Raw genomic sequence first — 21,692 nt, 5'->3', positions numbered from 1 at the left:
AAAGTGCAACAACAAAAAAATGTATATCTTTTAAAAAATGCCTAGCTTGTCAGCACTTTATTTGGTTCACCGGATACACCAAATACTTTGTTTAGTTTGACCGCCTGGCGCCAAGTATGAACATCTTCAATACAAAAAATCAACCTGAAAAGTAAATCCTTTAATACAATGTGAATGTTTGCTTGTTATTGTCTTTTATATTCGTTTAGAATCATGACAAAGGTCGAATTAAAAAAAAATATTTTTTCAATACAGAATAGATTGGATGTTGTTGTTTTGTTTTGCTTTGTTTTGTTTTTGTTTTTGTTTTGTTTTTTACATTTATAAGATTATATATTTTCAAACTAGAAACTACAAGTACAACAGTGAGTGTTTTTAAACGGCATCATTGTGTAAACAAATGATATTAAAAAAAAACAACAACAAGGTCGATGCTAAAGTGTAATCTTCCTACAGTAGAAGCAGCTGTCAGCAAGATGAAAACAAACTCTGAAGCATTCTGTATCATCATGTAAAGGAAACTGAACAGCAGTGAATAACCTTGAAAATCCAAGATCACTTTATATATACGACAGGCCGTTACTTTCCGTCAGACTTTCTGTAGCCCTAGCAGAGAGCGGGACAACGTTAGGGGGGATGTACATACCGGAGATACAGAATTAGTGAACATTTTGTAGAGCTGGGCGTAGCAAAAGGGACACAACTCATGAAATTATTTTTCATGAATAGTTTGAGGCGCATGAGTTAAAATAAAGCATTTAGAATTACGGTATTTAAATCTAGTTGTATAAACGGCATAAAAAAGGGGAAGATGTTAGATAGTGGAAACCATCAAGTTAAACCGAAGTGATGAATTATCGGGTCGTTAATTTGTAGCAGCAAACAGCCAATACAACTAACCAGTATAGGAGTTTTTAGGATTCGCACTAACCAAGAAATGTACCAGCTATATGAAGACGCCACCATAGGGACAGTAAAAAGGAACAGATGAGCTAGCCAGGAAAACCAGTGACTTGGCAGAATTTAAGCCATTGGTTAATATGCATGACTAAATGCATGACGAGTAGGACGTAATCATCTTCTTTTTTGAAGTAACTTCTGTATTATATGAGATAAGATGAGACCAAAGATCCCGGAATTAAAAATCCCAATCGGATTTCAACCTTTTCAACGAGATTCAAACCCAGGACCTCGGTTCGGAAACCAACTGCTTTCCTGCTTAGCCACCTCGTTGGATAGTAAGGACAGTTTTCTCTAATTTTTTAATGGTGGCTTAGTGGTAAAGCACTTGGCTGCCTAACCCGATGCATATTGGATTCAAATCTCGGTGAAGGCTGGTTTATTTAAGTTCGGGACTTTTAGGCCCGGTCTTAGTAAACCCAGAATGGGTACCTGATATTAACTAGGGAAAAGTAAAAGCTATTTGACGTTGTGCTGGCCACATGACATCTTCTTTAACCGTGGGACAAAGAAACCGAAAAGTTTACATCATCTGTAAGGTCTGGTAAGGGATACATTACTGTTATTTCTAATTTATTAAATATATCTAACATCAAGTCCGATTATTGTTGAAATGTAGATGCTTATTAAATCGATTTTCGAACATTAATATTTATAAGTAAGTTTGTAAAAGCTTTGAGCATGTCAGAACTGACTATGCCACTCCTTAAAACGTAACACAGAAAATGTCAAAGAACAAAGCAAAGTTTTGATATTTCAATGTCCCGGCCACTGCATAATTAAGCAATGTTCTTTGCTTACAAAGCTTATATCGACTCACTCTGTCTGTCTGATACAAAGTCTGAAATAAATAAGTTATTTCTCCACTATTCTCTTCTCTGATCAAGTTGAAACTTTGCACAATTGTTCATTGTCTGTGTCAACACATAAATGAATCAACAAAGTTAACCAATTAGTTAATTAAATAGTGTTCACAAATTCATTTTATTTGATATTGAAAAGGGTAAATTAACCTTACAGTATTGAGAGATATGAATGTAAAAATGGAGTTCTTTGCCTTAGATAAGCTTTGTTGTTGTATTTTATTATTATTATTTTTTTATGTCCTAGTTTGTTTAGGGGGCTGAGGGTGTCCCTACCTATAGTTCAATAATTATGCCTTAGGATAGATCTGTATATTATCCTATTCATAATTAAATGTTATTTATACTTGATATTCTTGTATGTGAAATCTAGACTAATGTCTGACAAACCCCTGACAATTAACACGGATTTCCATCTTACACATTTATTTTTAACACTAGCTCTAGGGGACAGACATATATTAACAATGTCCTATTTCTTCTTCAATAACATTTGTCTAAATGATTTAAACCATTTTTCTATGGTGTAAGTTTCGACCAACATTTGTCTTTCATCTTGCTAGTTTATTTTCGTCTCTAACGACGCCAGCCTCTGGGTGCATTGTCCAGAGAAAGCCTCAAGAATTTTAATTTCATTGGATCTATGTTACCTCTAGTGTTAGCGTGCCTAAAGTACCCGATCAACTAACTTGTTCGAGTTTTTGTTTGGTTTTTCAACCATCTATATTTAGTCTATTAGTCGTCAGTACACATTAAAAATAATAATCCTTTCCGTTTTAACTGGGCCACAACATGTCTAAAACTGAAATGCGGGCCTCAAGCAAAGGGAAAAGATGCAAAAAGAAGAGGACCACTGGCCCACTTAAAAGTTGGTATTTTTAAAGCCTGAGAAAAAAATATCTTTTAAGAGTATCTTTTTACCACCCACCCGCCCCCACTTTTTCTGGCCTTTGTTTATTAGCATTTTTGACATTTCGATGCTCCGAAAATATTCATTATTATTTTTTTTTTAATCTGCTTTTGTCCTAAATAGTCTTGACATTGATTCTATGATCTTATATTACAATGAACTTGTTCTCATCACTATCTATCTATCTATCTATCTATCTATCTATCTATCTATCTATCTATCTATCTATCTATCTATCTATCTATCTATCTATCTATCTATCTATCTATCTATCTATCTATCTATCTATCTCTCTCCTCTCTCTCTCTCTCTCTCTCTTTATATATATATGATACATATCATTTATAAAGGGCGCGGACGCGAGCGCTGAATGTGTCACGTGAAATACTGCACGTCATATAATACATAAATTCAAACTTTAAAATAAAAAAATATTGTATTTAGACTTTAATGCTTTATCGACAAAACTTTAAAACTTATGGTTGGCAACACTGTCGCGCCAAAAATTTTTCACCCAGGGCCTTACCCTTCACAAACTCAAAAACAACATTTAAAAAAAAAAATATTAAAAAAATAAATAAATAAATAATAAAAACAAGAAGTTACAGTTTTCAAGTACTATGTTTCTTTTTTTCTAAAATCGATATGCTTTGAAATAAGAGTATTATTATTTATAATGGATTTGTATTAACGTTTTTGAGAAAGTGTAGGAGCATCCACAACAACCCTGCCAAGGGCCTCCATACACATAAATCCGGCCATCTTATCTTATCTTATATAATACAGACGTTACTTCAAAAAAGAAGATGATTACGTCCTACGCGTCATGCATTTAGTCATGCATATTAACCAATGACTTAAATTCTGCCAAGTCACTGGTTTTCCTGGCTAGCTCAGGCAACCCATTCTATGCTCTAATAGCACTAGGGAAGAAGGAGTATTTGTACAAATTTGTCCTAGCATATGGGACGAGGAATGTGCCTTTATCTTTGTGGCCATGATTCCAAATGATGACCCGTTTCTTTCCCTACTTCTCTTTCCGTGTACATTTAGAAAATAATGTATACATCTGTTTGCACACTAAACGGTTTCAGCTGAAGATGTGAAGAATCTTTCAAGATGCAGCAAAATGGCTTCGCAACAACCATGCCCTTCGCAATTATCCTAAGAGTTGAGTCTAAGACTCTTGAAACTCTAGGCCTGTCTGAACATATTTGGGAAAAATCCAAGCAGATGTAAATTATTGCATCCCTAATACCGGTGGCTCGTGTTCAAGACGCTCGGATTTGAAGCGAGGCCAAATGCCGAGCAAACCACGGATCATTACCTCATATTCCTTTCCTGTACCCCCATCAGCTGTGCATGTCTACGCCTTAAAAGAAAACGGCTCTTTCAGGAAAAGTGAGTGAATTAGCGTCAAGTTGGACACAGAGGCGTGAAAAAAATGAATGCGTTTGCACTTAACGGTCTTCAGTCGTAAGTCCACGAGACAGTAATTTTCGTTACGATGTCAACCAAAACACAAAAGAAATGAAGTCTATAAAAACTTGCTTTAAAGTGAGAGCTACAAAGTGGACTGGTATACACCTGTTTTTTTTTTCCCAAATTATTTATCCAGTGCAGTCAGCAAGCAGCCTTAGTTTTGTATCACTGTATTGGGGACTAGAAATGTATCATGTATAGATAGAGGTCACTGTCATGAGGTTGAAATCAAGCACCAAGGCATAATTTTATTTTCCCCTCTTTAGTCCAATCTCTCCCCCCACCCCAACCTGAAATCAAATAAGCCGACGTGAACGTTGTGTTCAGCATTATCTTTATTATCTGCCCATGAACAAATTGCTGGCTTTTTGTTACCAAAATAGATTGGGCTAGACTGACCCCCACCTTCAGGTCTAGACAATCTACTGAGTGTTCGGTCTACTGGGAAAAGTAACAGATACCCAAATTTTCAACATCACAAAGACAACCCGAACACATGGCTGGTTCTCTATATCAAGAGGATACATTTATTATCTTTGTTAGGAGTGGACAGTGGTTTTATTTTTGGCGGCTCATTTTGCTTGGAACAGACATTTAGTTTGATGAGTATATCTGCTTCTAGATCTAGAACTGGACCCCGCTTTGTGTAACAGGTTAATGTGTAATTAGAGATTCTCGCACGGGGTCTCGTTTTTGTGTCAAACTGTATCGCGTACATTTTCCCTTACATGTGTAATGTCTCTCAAGCGGTATCTCCCTACAGTTCGTTGTATCCTGTCTTGTAACGTGTCTCAGGCGGTATCTCCCTACAGTTCGTTGTATCCTGTCTTGTAACGTGTCTCAAGCGGTATCTCCCTACAGTTTCTTGTATCCTGTCTTGTAACGTGTCTCAGGCGGTATCTCCCTACAGTTCGTTGTATCCTGTCTTGTAACGTGTCTCAAGCGGTATCTCCTACAGTTCGTTGTATCCTGTCTTGTAACGTGTCTCAACCGGTATCTCCTACAGCTTCTGGTATTCTGTCTTGCACTGTGTCTCAAGCGGTATCTCCCTACAATTTCTTGTATCCTGTCTTGTAACGTGTCTCAAGCGGTATCTCCCTACAATTTCTTGTATCCTGTCTTGTAACGTGTCTCAAGCGGTATCTCCCTACAATTTCTTGTATCCTGTCTTGTAACGTGTCTCAAGCGGTATCTCCCTACAGTTCGTTGTATCCTGTCTTGTAACGTGTCTCAAGCGGTATCTCCTACAGTTTCTTGTATCCTGTCTTGTAACGTGTCTCAGGCGGTATCTCCCTACAGTTCGTTGTATCCTGTCTTGTAACGTGTCTCAAGCGGTATCTCCCTACAGTTTCTTGTATCCTGTCTTGTAACGTGTCTGAAGCGGTATCTCCCTACAGTTTCTTGTATCCTGTCTTGTAACGTGTCTCAAGCGGTATCTCCTACAGTTTCTTGTATCCTGTCTTGTAACGTGTCTGAAGCGGTATCTCCCTACAGTTCGTTGTATCCTGTCTTGTAACGTGTCTCAAGCGGTATCTCCCTACAGTTTCTTGTATCCTGTCTTGTAACGTGTCTGAAGCGGTATCTCCCTACAGTTTCTTGTATCCTGTCTAGTACTGTGTCTCATGTGGTGTCTCCTACAGTTTCTTGTATCCTGTCTTGTACTGTGTCTCATGTGGTGTCTCCTACAGTTTCTTGTATCCTGTCTAGTACTGTGTCTCATGTGGTGTCTCCTACAGTTTCTTGTATCCTGTCTAGTACTGTGTCTCATGTGGTGTCTCCTACAGTTTCTTGTATCCTGTCTAGTACTGTGTCTCATGTGGTGTCTCCTACAGTTTCTTGTATCCTGTCTAGTACTGTGTCTCATGTGGTGTCTCCTACAGTTTCTTGTATCCTGTCTAGTACTGTGTCTCATGTGGTGTCTCCTACAGTTTCTTGTATCCTGTCTAGTACTGTGTCTCATGTGGTGTCTCCTACAGTTTCTTGTATCCTGTCTAGTACTGTGTCTCATGTGGTGTCTCCTACAGTTTCTTGTATCCTGTCTAGTACTGTGTCTCATGTGGTGTCTCCTACAGTTTCTTGTATCCTGTCTAGTACTGTGTCTCATGTGGTGTCTCCTACAGTTTCTTGTATCCTGTCTAGTACTGTGTCTCATGTGGTGTCTCCTACAGTTTCTTGTATCCTGTCTAGTACTGTGTCTCATGTGGTGTCTCCTACAGTTTCTTGTATCCTGTCTAGTACTGTGTCTCATGTGGTGTCTCCTACAGTTTCTTGTATCCTGTTTAGTAACGTGTCTCAAGTCTTTTTTTTTTCAGAGCATCGCACAATGTCTTGAAATGTGTGAAACGCTATGTATCGCAAACTTGCTCGTATCATGTCTTGTACTGTGCAGCTGAATAAGAACATTGCCCAAACACTTTTTTGAACTCTATGTCTCGAAATACGTCGCGAGCTATGTCTTTTCCTAGCTGAGAATTGAATCTCATACTCTGTGACTCTATGACACCGTGACTCTGTGACACCGTGACTCTATGACACCGTGACTCTATGACACCGTGACTCTATGACACCGTGACTCTATGACACCGTGACTCTATGACACAGTGACTGTTACACTGTGACCCTATGACACTGTGACTCCATGACACTGTGACTTCATGACACTGTGACTCTGTTACACTGTGACTCTGTTACACTGTGACTCTGTTACACTGTGACTCTGTTACACTTTGACTCTGTTACACTGTGACTCTGTGACTTTGTGTCTGTGGTATGATCTGGACAATGTGATTGGAAAGACATGTCTAGCTGAGTGGCAGATTTCGAGCCCTCACCTTCCAGAAGTTCTGGCAGCCATCTTTGTTGTTGCTTTGCGATCAGAGGTTATAAATAGAAAAGATAGCTACATGTTTTAGACCTTGATTTCGAAAATGAATATTTTAACGTCAAATCCAAAGCCTCCTTCCGAATAAATGATCGTCTAGCTAGTCTCTTGAATGGCGCCAACCTTGTCTTCTTTTTCTTAAGTGCATACCATACAATTGGAAGTCTGAGTTAACAATGTAAAAATATCCGAACCATTGAATTGAGATCATAAAGAAGGATTCTAGGCATCACATACAAAGATCATATTACAAGGCTGGAAATCCGTAGCAGGTTACCATAGCGACTGGGCCCCATAATGACCTTCTGACCACTATTACAAAAAGAAAATCACATTATCAATATACTAAAATAAAATCCTCAGGGCCGTGAAAGAATTGTTTCCTGAGAAACGTATCAGGTAAAAGAGGCAGACAAAGGAAGTGATGGATGTACAACATTAAGGACTGGACTGGCTTGTCTATGGAAGAGATTCTAATCCTAGCAAAAGACAGATAGAAATAGATAAACACACTCGACATTCAATGTTTGGTGGCCCAATGATTAAGTTACAGGTTGAAGGTGAAAGTTGTAACAAAGACAAAAATTGTGTCCACTTATTTTCACTTTGCTGACTCTTTCCTCTGTCCTCGATAAATGACTATATTTGAATCCATGATCTACACCTGTAACATAGCCGATGAGCATGGCTCTTAAGATATAATTTTTTCATTATCTAGAGCTATAAATTAATCTGTGATCTAGAGCAGTTCTTCCCAAGCTTTTTACTTAACGGAACACTTCGCACATCCTGAGTATTTTAGCGGATACACTTTGATTTAATTCACGTGTTGGCTTACTAGCTAATTACCCACGCAGTTCTTTGAACACATATTCAGGACTCGCGGAACACATGGGTTCTGCAGAACATATCTTGAGAAACACTAATCTAGAGCAATACCTAAATCCGCGATCTAGAGCTAAACTTTAGTCCACGATCTACAGTATTTCTACACCTACATATCAAAAGGTCACTAAGTTCTCAGAGACTTTCTTTTAGGAAGCAGTACCAGGAAAAAAAAGAAGAGGCAGACAGAAAGAAAGCGATGGGAAGACATCATTAAAAATGGACGGGAAAGTCTACGGAAGAGTCTCTAATCCTGGCAAGAGACAGAGAAAAATGAAGAAGGACGGCCGACATTAAATGTGTGATGGTACAACAGGTACAGGTGAAGGTGTAGTGTAAAAAGTGATCTTTTTTAGAACATTTTTTTTTTTGGCATTTTACTTCTGTTAAGGCAAAATTACTATTTTCTGGTAAAAATAATCATTTTTTAAAATCCATGTTTTCCCTTACCTGCCACTGCCAGACTTCCGGGAATTCCAGCCAGCATTGTTTCTTGCCCTCTCTCACAGTCTCAGAGTACAGGTAGATAGTCGGAGAGGCGAAGGCTAGAGAAATCAGCCAGGAAATCAGAACGAGGAAACGCCCCTGTAGCCCTGCTCGTCGAAAGAAAATTACAGCGTTTTATTTAATTTCCATTTCATGATTGCACAGAAAGTGACTGTATGTGTGTTATGTGTGAAATGTGAAGGTTTGAGTGAGACTGTTGTATGAAGGGATGAATGCCTGGTTGTGTTGTAATGCAATCAGGACTGTTTTTACGATGGTCGCGGGTTCGAAGTCTGCCCACCGCAATCCTCTGCTGTATTAAAAGTGGTATAGAGTGTGTGTGTGTTTCTATGGTGACGGTGGGAAGAGGTTAGCGATTAGTTGTGGATGATATTAGATAAGCGGTAATGTCGTCTGTGGCCTTAGGTAGGACAAAGACAACTCCGGAGTAAAAAGACGTATTTTTGTAGTGAGTTAGATTTTGTTCAAAATACCATTTTATATTATTACTGAAGTATTTATTGCATTTAATCTCAAGTAGTATTTATCTATAAAGGCTCCCCTTTCAGACCTTGCGATCTATAGGGCAGACGGTGTAAAAGTCATCTGTTTCTGTGGGCCACGGTTAACGAGGGTGTCAAGTGGCCAGCATAACGACCAACTGCCTTTACTTTTCCCCAACTAATGTCAGGTACCCGTTGGAGCTGAGTGAACTTAGAGGCGCCAAAAAATCCCGAAATTAAAATCCTCAGTCTTCACCAGGATTCGAACCCTGTATCCCGGCTCGGAAGCCAAGCGATTTCCCGCTCAGCCACCACGCCGAATGTATCTATATTGTAATTTAATTTTTTTTTTTTTAGTTTTATACACAAAAGTTACTCAAGTAATTTCAAGTTGTATAAGTGAAGATATAATACACCTACAGCGTGTGAGTTGTCTACCAGCAGTTTGGTGCTACAGGTCAACGACCGTTATTCGTTAATATCAGCAATGATGTTTGGACTAAGACTTAGCAATCTTCAGTTCATAAGGAACGCCTGACACTTGCTAAGTTCCATGACATGTACGTTTCACTGACATCTTTGTCATGTTTTATCTTGTTGTACTATTATACAGAAATCAGCTAAGACTACTTGAACGCTTCCACCAAAGATATTTGCACATTTATCATGGTCATACGGAGGCAAGACCGCACTACAAACAGCGATGTCCTAGCGAACGCCGGTATGGACAGTATAGAGGGACTTCTTATTGTCCGACAGTTACGCTGGGAAGGGCACGTATCCTGTATGGGGGATGAACGTATGCCAAAGGCAATCTTTTATGTCAATAAAGACAAAATCTGGTCGATTAAAATCTACCATTTTTTAATATTGTTATTATTTTTATTATTTCTACTATTATTATTATTATGTTCTTATATGTGTGTTGAATATGTTCTATCTGTGGCCTCGTTTAATTTTTTTTCAGAATTCTTCTTAGAAATTGGGTCGAGCTGACTATCTATGTAATTTGAGAACCTTTGTGTTGCTAACTGGGGTAATTACATTGGTAAGGGTTAGGGTTCAAAGTTCAAAGACTTGTTCGCGAACTGACAATCATTTCAATCACACAGTACTATTTTATTAACAAGCTAATTAAACTTCATGTGTTGTCTATCATGTTTATGTCTCATTAACTGTATCTTGTCAACATGAAGAGAGAAAGACAAAAAAAGAGTGGGGGGGGGGACCATAATTCAGCATCAATAAATCAATCCTTGACTTCACTAGTTAAACTCTCCTTTCAACGGAGCACACCAGGAGATTGAGCGAGTTCTATGCCAGGTCACAAGCCAATCAGGCAACGTGCACTAAAACAAATACTGCAGACATAAAATTATATTCGTCTCGTCTGTTTTTATTACCTGGCTTCAAAACGAAGAACTGACAAATAAAAAAAAGAAGGCCTACTGAGGATTTTTTTTTTGTGGTCTTTTATTGTACTTTAACTTCTAGTTGCAAAAAAAAAAAATCAATTAGTAACTTTTATCCACATAAAATCTTAAAATGAAAGAAAATCGACCTTATCAGGGTCAGTACTACGACCATAATTTATAAGTATTTTCAATTTTAAAACCATAGATGTTTACACTCTTGCGTAGTTTAAAATAAATTTCTGGATTCTGGTCAGTACGACAGACAGCATCAATAATCACTTATTCGAGGCTCGGCTATTTCTGATCTGTTTATCTTTAGGAAAATGAAAAGATTGGTTGGATCCTTTTGCGACTCTCCCGAAAACAAAGATATTTGAAATTTGATTTTCCCGTTACAATAAGGAAACGTTAGAAGCTTGTGTTGGGTGAACCTCGCCCACCATCGTATGTCATTGACCAAATTTTGTTTTAGTTCAGTTTGATAAAATTACATCGTTTTCCTTTTTACTGGTCAAGAGTATTTCACTTGAACACGGGGGGAAAAAGGTTTAATTCTCCCTGAGGTTTACATGGTCAAACAAGTGTCTAACATAACGCTTACAGCCATATCTAAATATTCTAAAGCAGTGGTTCTCAAACCATGGTCCGTGGAAGCCAGGTGCTCGTGAGATGACCGTAAGGGGTCCACAGAAATATGAAAATTGTATACAATTAAAATAACTACATATATGTGTGTATATACATGATTTGTGAGACACGAATTAAAGATGATACATCTTTAACTAATTGGTCAATTTTTCACTAACTTACCACTCCTGGAAAAGTTCATGGGCCTGGCCACAGCGTCGTAACGGTCCAGAGACAGGCTGACCAACATGTAAGTGGACGAGTATGTGACCGCCGTCTGAGAGTACTGGATGATCTTACACATGGCGTTCCCTGCGTACCACTCAACGGTGATTTTAGTAGCCATGTCCGGGATAACTACCATGACACCAACCAGTAAATCTGTAAAGGCAGAACAAGAACAGACTATTAAACTAACACTAATACATGGATAAGAAACAATCATTAGATAAGTCTTCTTCACATATATTTGCGAAAAATGACCCAAAAAAAGCAGTTAATTATTGAATTTTAATAATAATGAAATGCTAGCAATAGTCGTTTCAAGGTCTGATTAAAAAAACACATTTTACGATATTTAAAAAGAAAAGTTCGAGATGGTCATACTACTAATAATAGATACATGGAATTTCCATAATACAAAACATAGATTTCGTGTTATTTCTCAGTTGTTAGAGAATATAGTTCTAGTACCTTATACATGTTTATAAAAGGGAAAGTTATTAAGCGGATATGTCATGTGATTAAAAACATTTTAGAATGCCTCTCTCTCTCTCTCTCTCTCTCTCTCTCTCTATATATATATATATATATATATATATATATATATATATATGTATGTATGTATGTATGTATGTATGTATGTATGTATATGTATATATATATATATATATATGTATATATGTGTGTGTGTGTGTGTGTGTGCATGTGTGTGTGTGTGTGCGTGTGTGTGTGTTTTTTTTTTTTTATTAATGCTTCATAATAGAATAAAATATTTAGAAAAGTTAACTGAAATAGAAAATAAAATTGTGGAAAACGCTTTATTTCCAAGTGGCCAAAATACAAACAAACAAAAGGCCTAGACTCACTCTCACGTTCATCTTAATGAAAGCTGAAAAAGTAAAGATTTAAATTTGTACCTAGGCCATTTAGAATCATCCACTTAAAGATCTTTCTAAGAGTAACATTATGATGATGGTCTTTCCTACATATTTTAGGCATAGTCACTAGCTTTTAGGCAATAATAATAAGGCTTGTCTTCGAGTCCGAAGATTAATGAGGAATGCAGTATTTTCTGTGGCTACGCAGCACCAACTGTGACCCACTTATTTCGCCACATCCAGGGCAAGCTTAATAATAAACCGCCGGTCGTCAATTAAGGTTTTCTTTTCGCCGTCTGCGTCTGTCTTCGGCAGCGGATTTTCTTTTGGTCTCACATGTGTATCCTGCGGCCTTTGTAAGTAACCACCAGCTGTCTCGTTCTGAGGTCGCATGCAACCAGGTCCTCTCGTCTATGTCAGCTAAGGCAAGTCGGCGCCTAAGCTGGTCTTTAAACCGTTTCCGTGGGTCACCTCTCTTACGTCAACCACCTTTAATTAAGCTCACGAAAAAAGACTGACTTTGGCATACGTTCGTCTCCCATACGGGATACGTGCCCTGCGTGACCTCATGTCGAAGGTGCCGGCCCTGCCAAGCGTAACTGTTGGACCATAAAAAGTCCCTCTATACTGTCCAAACCGGCGTTCGCAAGCACAACGCTGTTTGTAGTGCGGTTTTGCAACCGCATGTCCATGATGGGGCGCAAGCATCTTTGGTGAAAGCGTCCATGTCTCAGATGCATATAGAAAGTTCGAGAAAACCACTGCTTGGTAGACATTGAGGTAATACTAAAATACAAAAGTAATAAATAATGTTTGGAGTTTTAGTTTATTATTTCTCAGTGGCGTAGCTAGGGTGGGGGGAGGGGGACACATTTTGAAAATCCCCCCCCTCCGGGCCGAGACTTGAAGGGGACCCCAAATGAGTGGGTTTTTTTACATTAATAATTAAATATTACACAAAATGCAGGGACCCAAAGAGGTAAAGCCCCCGGTCCCCCAAACGATGGAGAATTCCTAGCTACGCCCCTGTTATTTCTATATCGAAACAGTTGACCTTTTCCTGTATTTTTAAATTTCAAGATGGCGGAAATAATTTGCGTTTATAAAATATGCTTAATCAGCTAATAACAATCAATCTTCTGTTAAGCCACAATATGGATGACATAGGATTCCTTTGTACCATTAGAGGATTGAATCAGCCAGGAAAACCAAAGTCTAAGCAGAGATTCAGTTACTGATTAACAGACATGACTAGGTTGACACATGAAACTCGTCGGATGTAATGATCTTCTCTTTTGAAATAATGTCTGTAATTCATAAAATAAGATAAATAGGCAAATTTTTTATTCCAGAGATTCGTTATGAGTGCAGTATTTTACGTTACCACGCAAAGCCAGTCGGGCGACCTGCATAATTTGCAACACCTAACGCAGACAAAGCCGTTGGATGAAATTTAACTGACGTCTTTCGTAAAAATAGCGTTATAGACTATAATGCTCCTCAATAGTCAACAAAAAGATTTTAACCAGAGATCCTCTACGTTTAATCATTATTTAAAAAAAAAAAGATCAACCCTGTGATGAGATGTACAATATTTGAGATCCACTGATCAGAAATGTTTGTAATTGAGACGGACGAGTGAAACTTACTTTATATCTGGACGTGTTGGCTAAGTGAACGTCTAGACGTCAGCCATTTCGCTAACAATTTTATTTCCTTAAGGGGGACAAAGAAATGGTCATTCTGGCCAAGCGGAGCAGAATAACTCTGGATAGTTTGCTAGAGTTTGCTTTAGTGATCGTAGTTACAAAAGAAAACATTTAAAAGTCAGCATTTAGTTAGAAGAAGCTCTGATATGAAAGTACTTTTTTTTTAACCAACTGTTTCTTGATATGTACAGATATACCTAAATAGGAATAATAAGGGGCTGAGTGAATAGAGCTTGGCTTTCGAATAGAGAGGGTCTATTGCGCGAATCTCGGTGAAGTCTGAAATTTCGAACTTCAGGACTTTTAGGTTCCCCCCTGAGTTCCCCCCAACTTTAAAGGGTGCCGGACATGCGTTGGGGAAATAAAGGCAAGAAGACAACATGATAATACAAGGAATATATTAGGATGATCTCTGTTCTGGTTATAACTACTATCTTTTATTTAACAATGTCTTCCTTGTAAACTGCCCTACCTGAAGACCACACTGTCCTGTCTGGTTTTACTTAAGATGTAAACAAAACAAAAGTTGGCATTGTCTGTATCTGCACATGAGGATAAGCGTGATATGAAGGTCATCAATGTATTTTGTAATGATAAAACATCTGTTTTATCTTATATTATCTTATATAATAAAGAAGTTACTTAAAAAAAGAAGCTGATTACGTCCTACGCGTCATGCATTCAGTCATGCATATTAGCAAATGACTTAAATTCTGCCAAGTCACTGGTTTTCCTGGCTAGCTCAGGCAACCCATTTCATGCTCAAATAGCACTAGGGAAGAAGGAGCATTTCTACACATTTGTCCTAGCATATGGGACGAGGAATGTGCCCTTATCTTTGTGTCTTTCTTAGTATTTTATTAAATTTTGTTTTTGTATTTGAAGATTATGGTTTAGTGTTTTATGTATAATTGCTACTTTATTTTTGCGTCTTCTGTCCTGAAGGCTTTCAAAATTTAGTGATTTAACTAAAGATGTTACTCTAGTCAAATGTGAATATTCGTTTGTTATGAATCTCACTGCTCTATTTTGTGTCTGTTCCAGTTTCTTAATGTTTTCTTGAGCTGATGGGTCCCAAACGGAGGATGCATATTCTATTATTGGCCTAACCAAGGTTAAATAGCATTTTAGTTTATGTTCTTATTTGATTTATAGAAATTTCTTTAAAATAAATCCTAATGCTTTGTTTGATTTTTTTAAAAGTTTCATCAATACGGGGATTCCATGACAATTTTTTCATTTATTATAACATCTATTGGCATTATAGATTTAAATACATAATTGAATAAAATTAAAAATGCCGTTGTTACCAATATTAAACTATTTTAATTAAGAGATGACGTTTTATCATCTAAATAGGCTCCTATAGAACGTCTTCTGCTTATGGGAGAAAGGTTTACATCGAGATCGACTCAAACGTTGTCATTTTTATTTCAAGTAAAATAAAGTTCCTATTTCAGGCCTTGCGATCTGTATGGCAGTTGATGTTAAGGCCATATGTTTCTTTTGCCAATGTTTAACAAGCAGGGCGCCATGTGGCCAGCACAACGAGCAACCGTCTTTACTTTTCCCCAACAAATGCAAGGCATCAGAGTTGGAAGAACTCAGTGGCGCCCTTAAAAATGCCAAATTTCAGCATCCTAGTCTTCACCGAGATTAGCACCCAGCACTCCAGGTTCAGAGGCCGCCCTTTTATTTCAATAAGAGATTTAAATACGTCTTCGATAACGAAATTCTACCGGACTTTCTCGTGTCGGAACGGCCGAATCTCACCAGAGTGATGTCCAACGTCCTGCTGACTACATTTAGGAGTAAAAAACTAACATGCCCGCTACAAGACTTCTTGCATAACACGAAGATGATCTTACGATAATAACGCCCTTACAGACGTATGCATATCATGCCCCTCGATTGTCCTTCGTATTGCACAGTGCTGCCTGCCTTTTATTGCTTACTTTGACATGCGTTCAAATTCAAAATAGCATTTATAATGAAATGGCTGGTCATGGGATTGCTGAAGTAAACATTTTTGTCTGAAGACTCTCATGTTAGCCGTGTGGATAAAAAGAAAATTGGAGATAATTACTGACATTTTTTTTTTTTTTTTTTTTTTTTTTTGAGAAACCAAAAACTTTATATCTGTTACATTTTATTCTATATATTTAAATTTAAAAATCTTTTCTCTAGTAGAAAAGGAAACAATAATTGGTATTACTTGTGTCAAATTTTGAACTCCCATCTACAATGCTTGGGAGACCCAACTCATTGTCCGTATCAAGTTAAATAAGTAAATCTAAATATGAAACATTTTATTTCCTTGAACGTACATGTAGTTATAATATATCAATCAATGTACAAAGCTTTAATAAAATAATTCTCGAACTCTCACAAACTAGAAATCAACGTTCTGACCCCCGCCAGCCAGAGGGCATAGAGGGTGCCACGAGCTCCTCCATTAGGGCCCGACGCCGAGAGCCCCTCCGCATTCCCACCACCAAAACCCCATTCTCCTTACGTCCAGAATGCATCATTTCTCTTTAAAAATCCCAGGGCTAAGGGGTGGGACAGGCAGAAGCTTCAAACACATTAGAGGCAGCTGAGCATGTACGCCTGTAATGTGCTTGACCATCGTAAGATCATTCTAGTGTTGAACAAAACTTCTTGGGATTTCCTTGTCTCGTTCAGAGGAAAAACAAAAAGAATAGAAAACATGAACAGAAGGGAAAACATGAACAGAGGAAAAACTATGAACAGAATGAAAAACATGAACAGAAGGAAAAACATGAACAGAAGGGAAAACATGAACAGAAGGAAAAACATGAACAGAAGGAAAAACCATGAACAGAAGGGAAAACATGAACAGAAGGAAAAACATGAACAGAAGGAAAAACCATGAACAGAAGGAAAAACCATGAACAGAAGGGAAAACATGAACAGAAGGAAAAACATGAACAGAAGGAAAAACCATGAACAGAAGGGCAAACATGAACAGAAGGAAAAACATGAACAGAAGGAAAAACCATGAACAGAAGGAAAAACCATGAACAGAAGGGAAAACATGAACAGAAGGAAAAACATGAACAGAAGGAAAAACCATGAACAGAAGGAAAAACCATGAACAGAAGGAAAAACATGAACAGAAAGAAACCAAGTAACTCCGGAGAAGCCTGGGAGCCCTGACGCAAGAGCGCAAAACACATTCTAATTCTGCTTTACACATATGAAAAAAATTAACAGAAAGATCTGAAGTCATCGTGGACAAAACCTGACCACTCTGACGTAGGCAATACGGAGACCAGGGGCGGATTGGCTATATGGACATTCGGGCAAATGCCCAGTGGGCAGGTACCCAATCGGGCCGGTAGAGTCAGTGTAAGGGCCGCGTGTATGCCACCAAGGCCCTTATCAAACTGTGAAATGATTTTCTAATATTTTTTTTATAAAGGGAGCACTCACAGCGTCGTGATTTACAGACTCTACTTTGGGCTACAAATCTAACGCATTGTCAGAAATAATGTATCGGTAATAGCCCTACATCCCTATACAGTGCCTTTTATAGGCTTCATCCCATATAGGGGCCTAGCGATTAATAAGCAACATAAGGCCTATGTTTCTTATAAAGATATAAAGTTCACGTTAGTGTGAATATATTCGGATGAATCTATAAAGGGATCAATCACAACTCTCCAGTCTTGGAGATGGAATGACCAGTCACGTACGAATTGTTATAGGTATTATTTAGTTGTAGTTAATTAATTTATATTAATTTATTTATAATAAATTAATAAATGAATGGATCTGTACATTTAATTCCATATGCCCGAGAACATGGTTAGGAGTGAAACCGAATCCGACGACAACGTGCGATAGTTGCTGTTATAGATACAGAAATTAAAAGAAGCAAAATGTATTGACAGGGGTGTATCTTGTAATTATGCTGTCTTTAAGGAGCTTGTGAACGAAGTCACTGAATATTAAGGATGTGTCAAGAACAGGCTGAGAAGCATCATGACGCTTCGAACATTTCATGGTGATGGCTTTTCATCAGGACGTTCGACCAATAATCCATGTGGACACAGTCATAAACGATGTGGCAATGAATAGTTCGTTGATGGGAGACCTTAACGAGCCTTGTATGTAAATATTAAATTCATGGTTATGTTAATATAGACCTATATGGTAGCATGATTTTTTGTTTCACGTTTTAAAAAATCCAATTTCAAGTGTCACTTAGTAATACCTATTAGTTTACAAAATCCTGAACTGTACTATCAACAGAGCTTACCATGCAGGCTTCCTTCTAGTAGAAATGCATTATGTTACGTAGACCCAGTTTTCGTCACATCAAACTGAGCATAGGCCCAATGATTTTAAAGATAAATATATAATTCAATGTCCATCATATGGCATGTAATTTGGGAGCCGGATTGCATAGAAATGCTCGGGCCCTTTTTGACACCCATTACGCCCCTGATGGGGAAATTCTAAAATGTCTTTGGCCCAAACCGTAACAGTATGAGATGTAGTACTAGGGGAGCTTCAATTTTATGATGTTGAAAAACACTGCATTATATGAACAAAATATTTCCTTTTTACCATACCGATAACGATCGGTAAAAGAAAAAAAAACTATTAGAAAAATAAATAAAAAAAAAAGCGTAAAAAATATAAACATTACTGGTGTACAGACCTGAAGCACACACTGACACACACATATAAGCAAGCCTTAATTGTATTTCAGTGGCGTAATAGAAGAGGGATCAATAGGCCAGATCTTTACTCCAGACCCTAAGGGTAACAGGGACAAGTTTTCGATTGCCAGAACTTTGATTTGATTTTTTAAATTATGATCTATAGTTCGTCCATCGTGGTTTGATGATGACCACTTTGTCATCCAGGGGGCTGAGGGCTTTGCACTGGGGTTATATGCCTCCTCATGTGGCTGGTGAGACCAGAATGTTGGCCGCACACTGGGCAGGTTATTCCAGCTGGAGCTAGTGTCGTTTGTCTTGCTTTTCTTTTCTGGCGTTTTTCTTCTGCCAGCGTTGTTCTTTTTTCCTCAGTAACCTGTGCGCCAGTTTTCACAGCGCTAGGCCATGATGCTCTGTCATGTGCCTCTGTCTCCCAGGTGGCTGGGTCTATGCTGAACGCCTTCAGAGAAGCTTGGAGGGTGTCCCTGAAGCGCTTTCTTTGCCCACCTTGTGAGCGCTTTCCTTCGCTTAGTTGGCCATACAAGAGTCGTTTAGGGATGCGGTGGTCCTGCCCATCGCAGGTTATGATCTATAGTAAAGAGTGTTAGAGATCTTAAAAAGATGTTATGAAATAATGTTTTCCACAAAGCTGCACTGTAATTAGTGTCTGCGTCTCTTTATTTGATTTGCATAGTTAGCACCATGGTCATGGTCACATTCTTTCACGCTTGTGAGTCCTGGAGGCTGACTTCAGAGCTAGGGATTAGGACCCTAGCAATGGAATTGAGATTCTAAAGAAAGATCCTAGGTATCAGATCTAAATACCGTATCATAAACGAAGAGATTAGAGACAGGGCTACTGCAGCCATTGGACCCCACGATGATCTGCTAACAATTGTAAAAAAAAACGCAAACTAAAACTCTATGTCCATATTACAAGGTCTTCGGGGCTCGCAAACACATTCCTTCCGAGAACAGAACCAGGAAAAAAGAAGAAGAGGCAGACAGAGAAAACATAATAGAATGTAAGGGCCTGCCATTGGAAGAGGTCCTATCCAAGGCAAAAGACAGGGAGGAATGGAGAAAGGCTGTCCACAAATATTGCTTGGTGCCACAAACGGTCCAACAGACCAAGGGATAGGTGAAGAATTAGCACCAAACGAACAGATGTCTTAAAGTTGTGCTGCACCTTGCAAAGGCAGCTTGTCAAGAAAAGGGTAACAAGGTGGTGGTTGATTAAGATTTTCTTTTCGCCGTCTACGCCTGTCCTCGACAGCGGATTTTCTTTTGGTCTTAAATGTATATCCCGCGGCCCTTGTAATTAACCTCTAGCTGTCTCGTTCTGAAGCCGCATGCAACCAGGTGGTCTTTTCTGTGTCAGTTACATAAATTGGCGCCCAAGTTGGTCTTTAAAGCGTTTCCTTGGGGCACCTCTGTTACGTTGACCACCTTTCAGCTCACAAAAAAAAAGACTGTTTTTGGCATACGTTCGTCCCCCATACGGGATACGTGCCCTGCCCAGCGTAACTGTCGGACCATAAGAAGGACTTCTTAGTTAGAACATCATTTGAGACATAACTACACATGATTCAGTGATTGATTAGAGTTTGTGGAGGTCCTGGTCAGGATTTTTGTGAAGGCCACAACATTCTTCAAGCTTCAATATAACTTCACTTAATAAAATTAATACATCTTATAAGCAAGTCAGAGTTTTGTTTTTGAAGAAAGAGTAGTTTATAATGTACTACAGTTTCATTATTTTGTTTTATTTTATTTTATTTTTTAATATGCACATTTTGTTATGTCTTAAAATGTGAAGGCTCCCTTAAGGATGACGAACTGAGTGACTGTAGTCTTGCATTTTGTTAAATCCGGCCCTTTTTTTTATTTACAAAGCTTATATCCACTCACTCTGTGTGTAGGGTAAAAATTGTGAACACGTTATTTCTCCCACATCCATTCTCGGTCAAGTTGAAACCTTGTACAATCATTCATTTGCTAAGACAAGACATGAATCAATTAAAAAACAATTAACAACGTAGTCGATTAACTACTGGTAATTATTTATTTTGTTTGATACTAACAATTGAAATAAATTCTTCAGTATTCACAAATATGGCTAAATATGTGGAGTTTTGTATTCTTATATGATTGTGAACGTTATTTCTCCCTCACCCTTTCTAGGATCAAGTTGAAAATTTAAACAAGTATTTATTTGACCTAAAAAGATATGAATGAATTAAACAATTAAAGAATTAGTCAATTAATTATTGGTAATTAATCATTGTGTTTTATTTAAAAAGGGAAACAACTTCTACATTATTGAGACATATAGTTGTAAGTATGGAGTTCTTCCCCTTAGAAAAGCCTCCTTTTTAAACAACATTTTTATATTGTGCTTGTTTTAAAAATATTGGGGTTTTCATTATATTCTTTTTTTTAAAATAAGCCCATTTTTTTTTTATATGGAGGTCCCTCCCACCTTTCTTTTAGAGGTGAATACGCCCAGCGTCTACACAGTCTTGCAATGGGGTAAGTCCGGCCCTGAATGGGCTCATTTTAGGTTAATGAGTTAAAACATAATGGATATGATGAATATTCACGATAACACAGACTTTATTTTCTATAATGTTTTTCAAAGTAAGAAACTACGCCTTATTTAATTTTGTTAGTTTGTCTACAATAGTACTAGCCCAAGTAGAACCCTAACTATGCAACAATTACATCAGCATCTAGGAACGTTTATCAAATTACTCAGAAGTAGAAAATACAATCCAGTTTCTTTAAACTACCTAAAAATATCCCCTTCCCCCTTTTTCACGATGTTTCCCTCGGTGCTGTTCGGCACACTTCCTCTATCCTGTATGATCCAAATTTTTGTCATTCATACAGTGACGTCAGCAACGGGGCTCGAGAGGTCGGTGTCAGCAGACGAGAACAAATAAATAAGGAACGAGTCAACAGCCTTGACATTAAAAATACATAACGAGAACTCCATTCCGTAGCTCAAAGATTTAGATAAGTTCCATTCAACGAGTGGGCAGATAATCCCCACAGAACTGAATCGGAAGAGTTGCTTTTTTTTTCTCTTGTTCTGCAAGGCACTCTTATCTCCCCCTGGCTTTATAGCTCACGTAACGGGTAACGATTATTGAGGAGTCTGTGTGAGTTTGACATTCC

At 38.1% G+C, this 21,692-nt stretch overlaps 1 protein-coding gene across 1 annotated transcript in view; it reads right to left on the bottom strand.

Annotated features, from left to right (window-relative positions):
- Positions 1 to 21,692, bottom strand: part of LOC106079581 (cardioacceleratory peptide receptor-like) — a 100,304-nt gene that overhangs the window by 17,879 nt on the left and 60,733 nt on the right. The window contains exons 3-4 of the mRNA XM_056014641.1: positions 11,196 to 11,393; positions 8,432 to 8,574 (exon numbers count right to left, since the gene is read on the bottom strand). Coding sequence (XP_055870616.1) covers positions 8,432 to 8,574; positions 11,196 to 11,393 — 341 coding nt within the window. The remainder of the gene's footprint in view (positions 1 to 8,431; positions 8,575 to 11,195; positions 11,394 to 21,692) is intronic.

The sequence above is a fragment of the Biomphalaria glabrata genome, chromosome 16, assembly GCF_947242115.1.
Source record: "Biomphalaria glabrata chromosome 16, xgBioGlab47.1, whole genome shotgun sequence".
Taxonomy (NCBI): domain Eukaryota; kingdom Metazoa; phylum Mollusca; class Gastropoda; family Planorbidae; genus Biomphalaria; species Biomphalaria glabrata.
The sequence above is the reverse complement of the archived record's forward strand: the minus strand, read 5'-3'. Positions and strand labels throughout refer to the sequence as shown.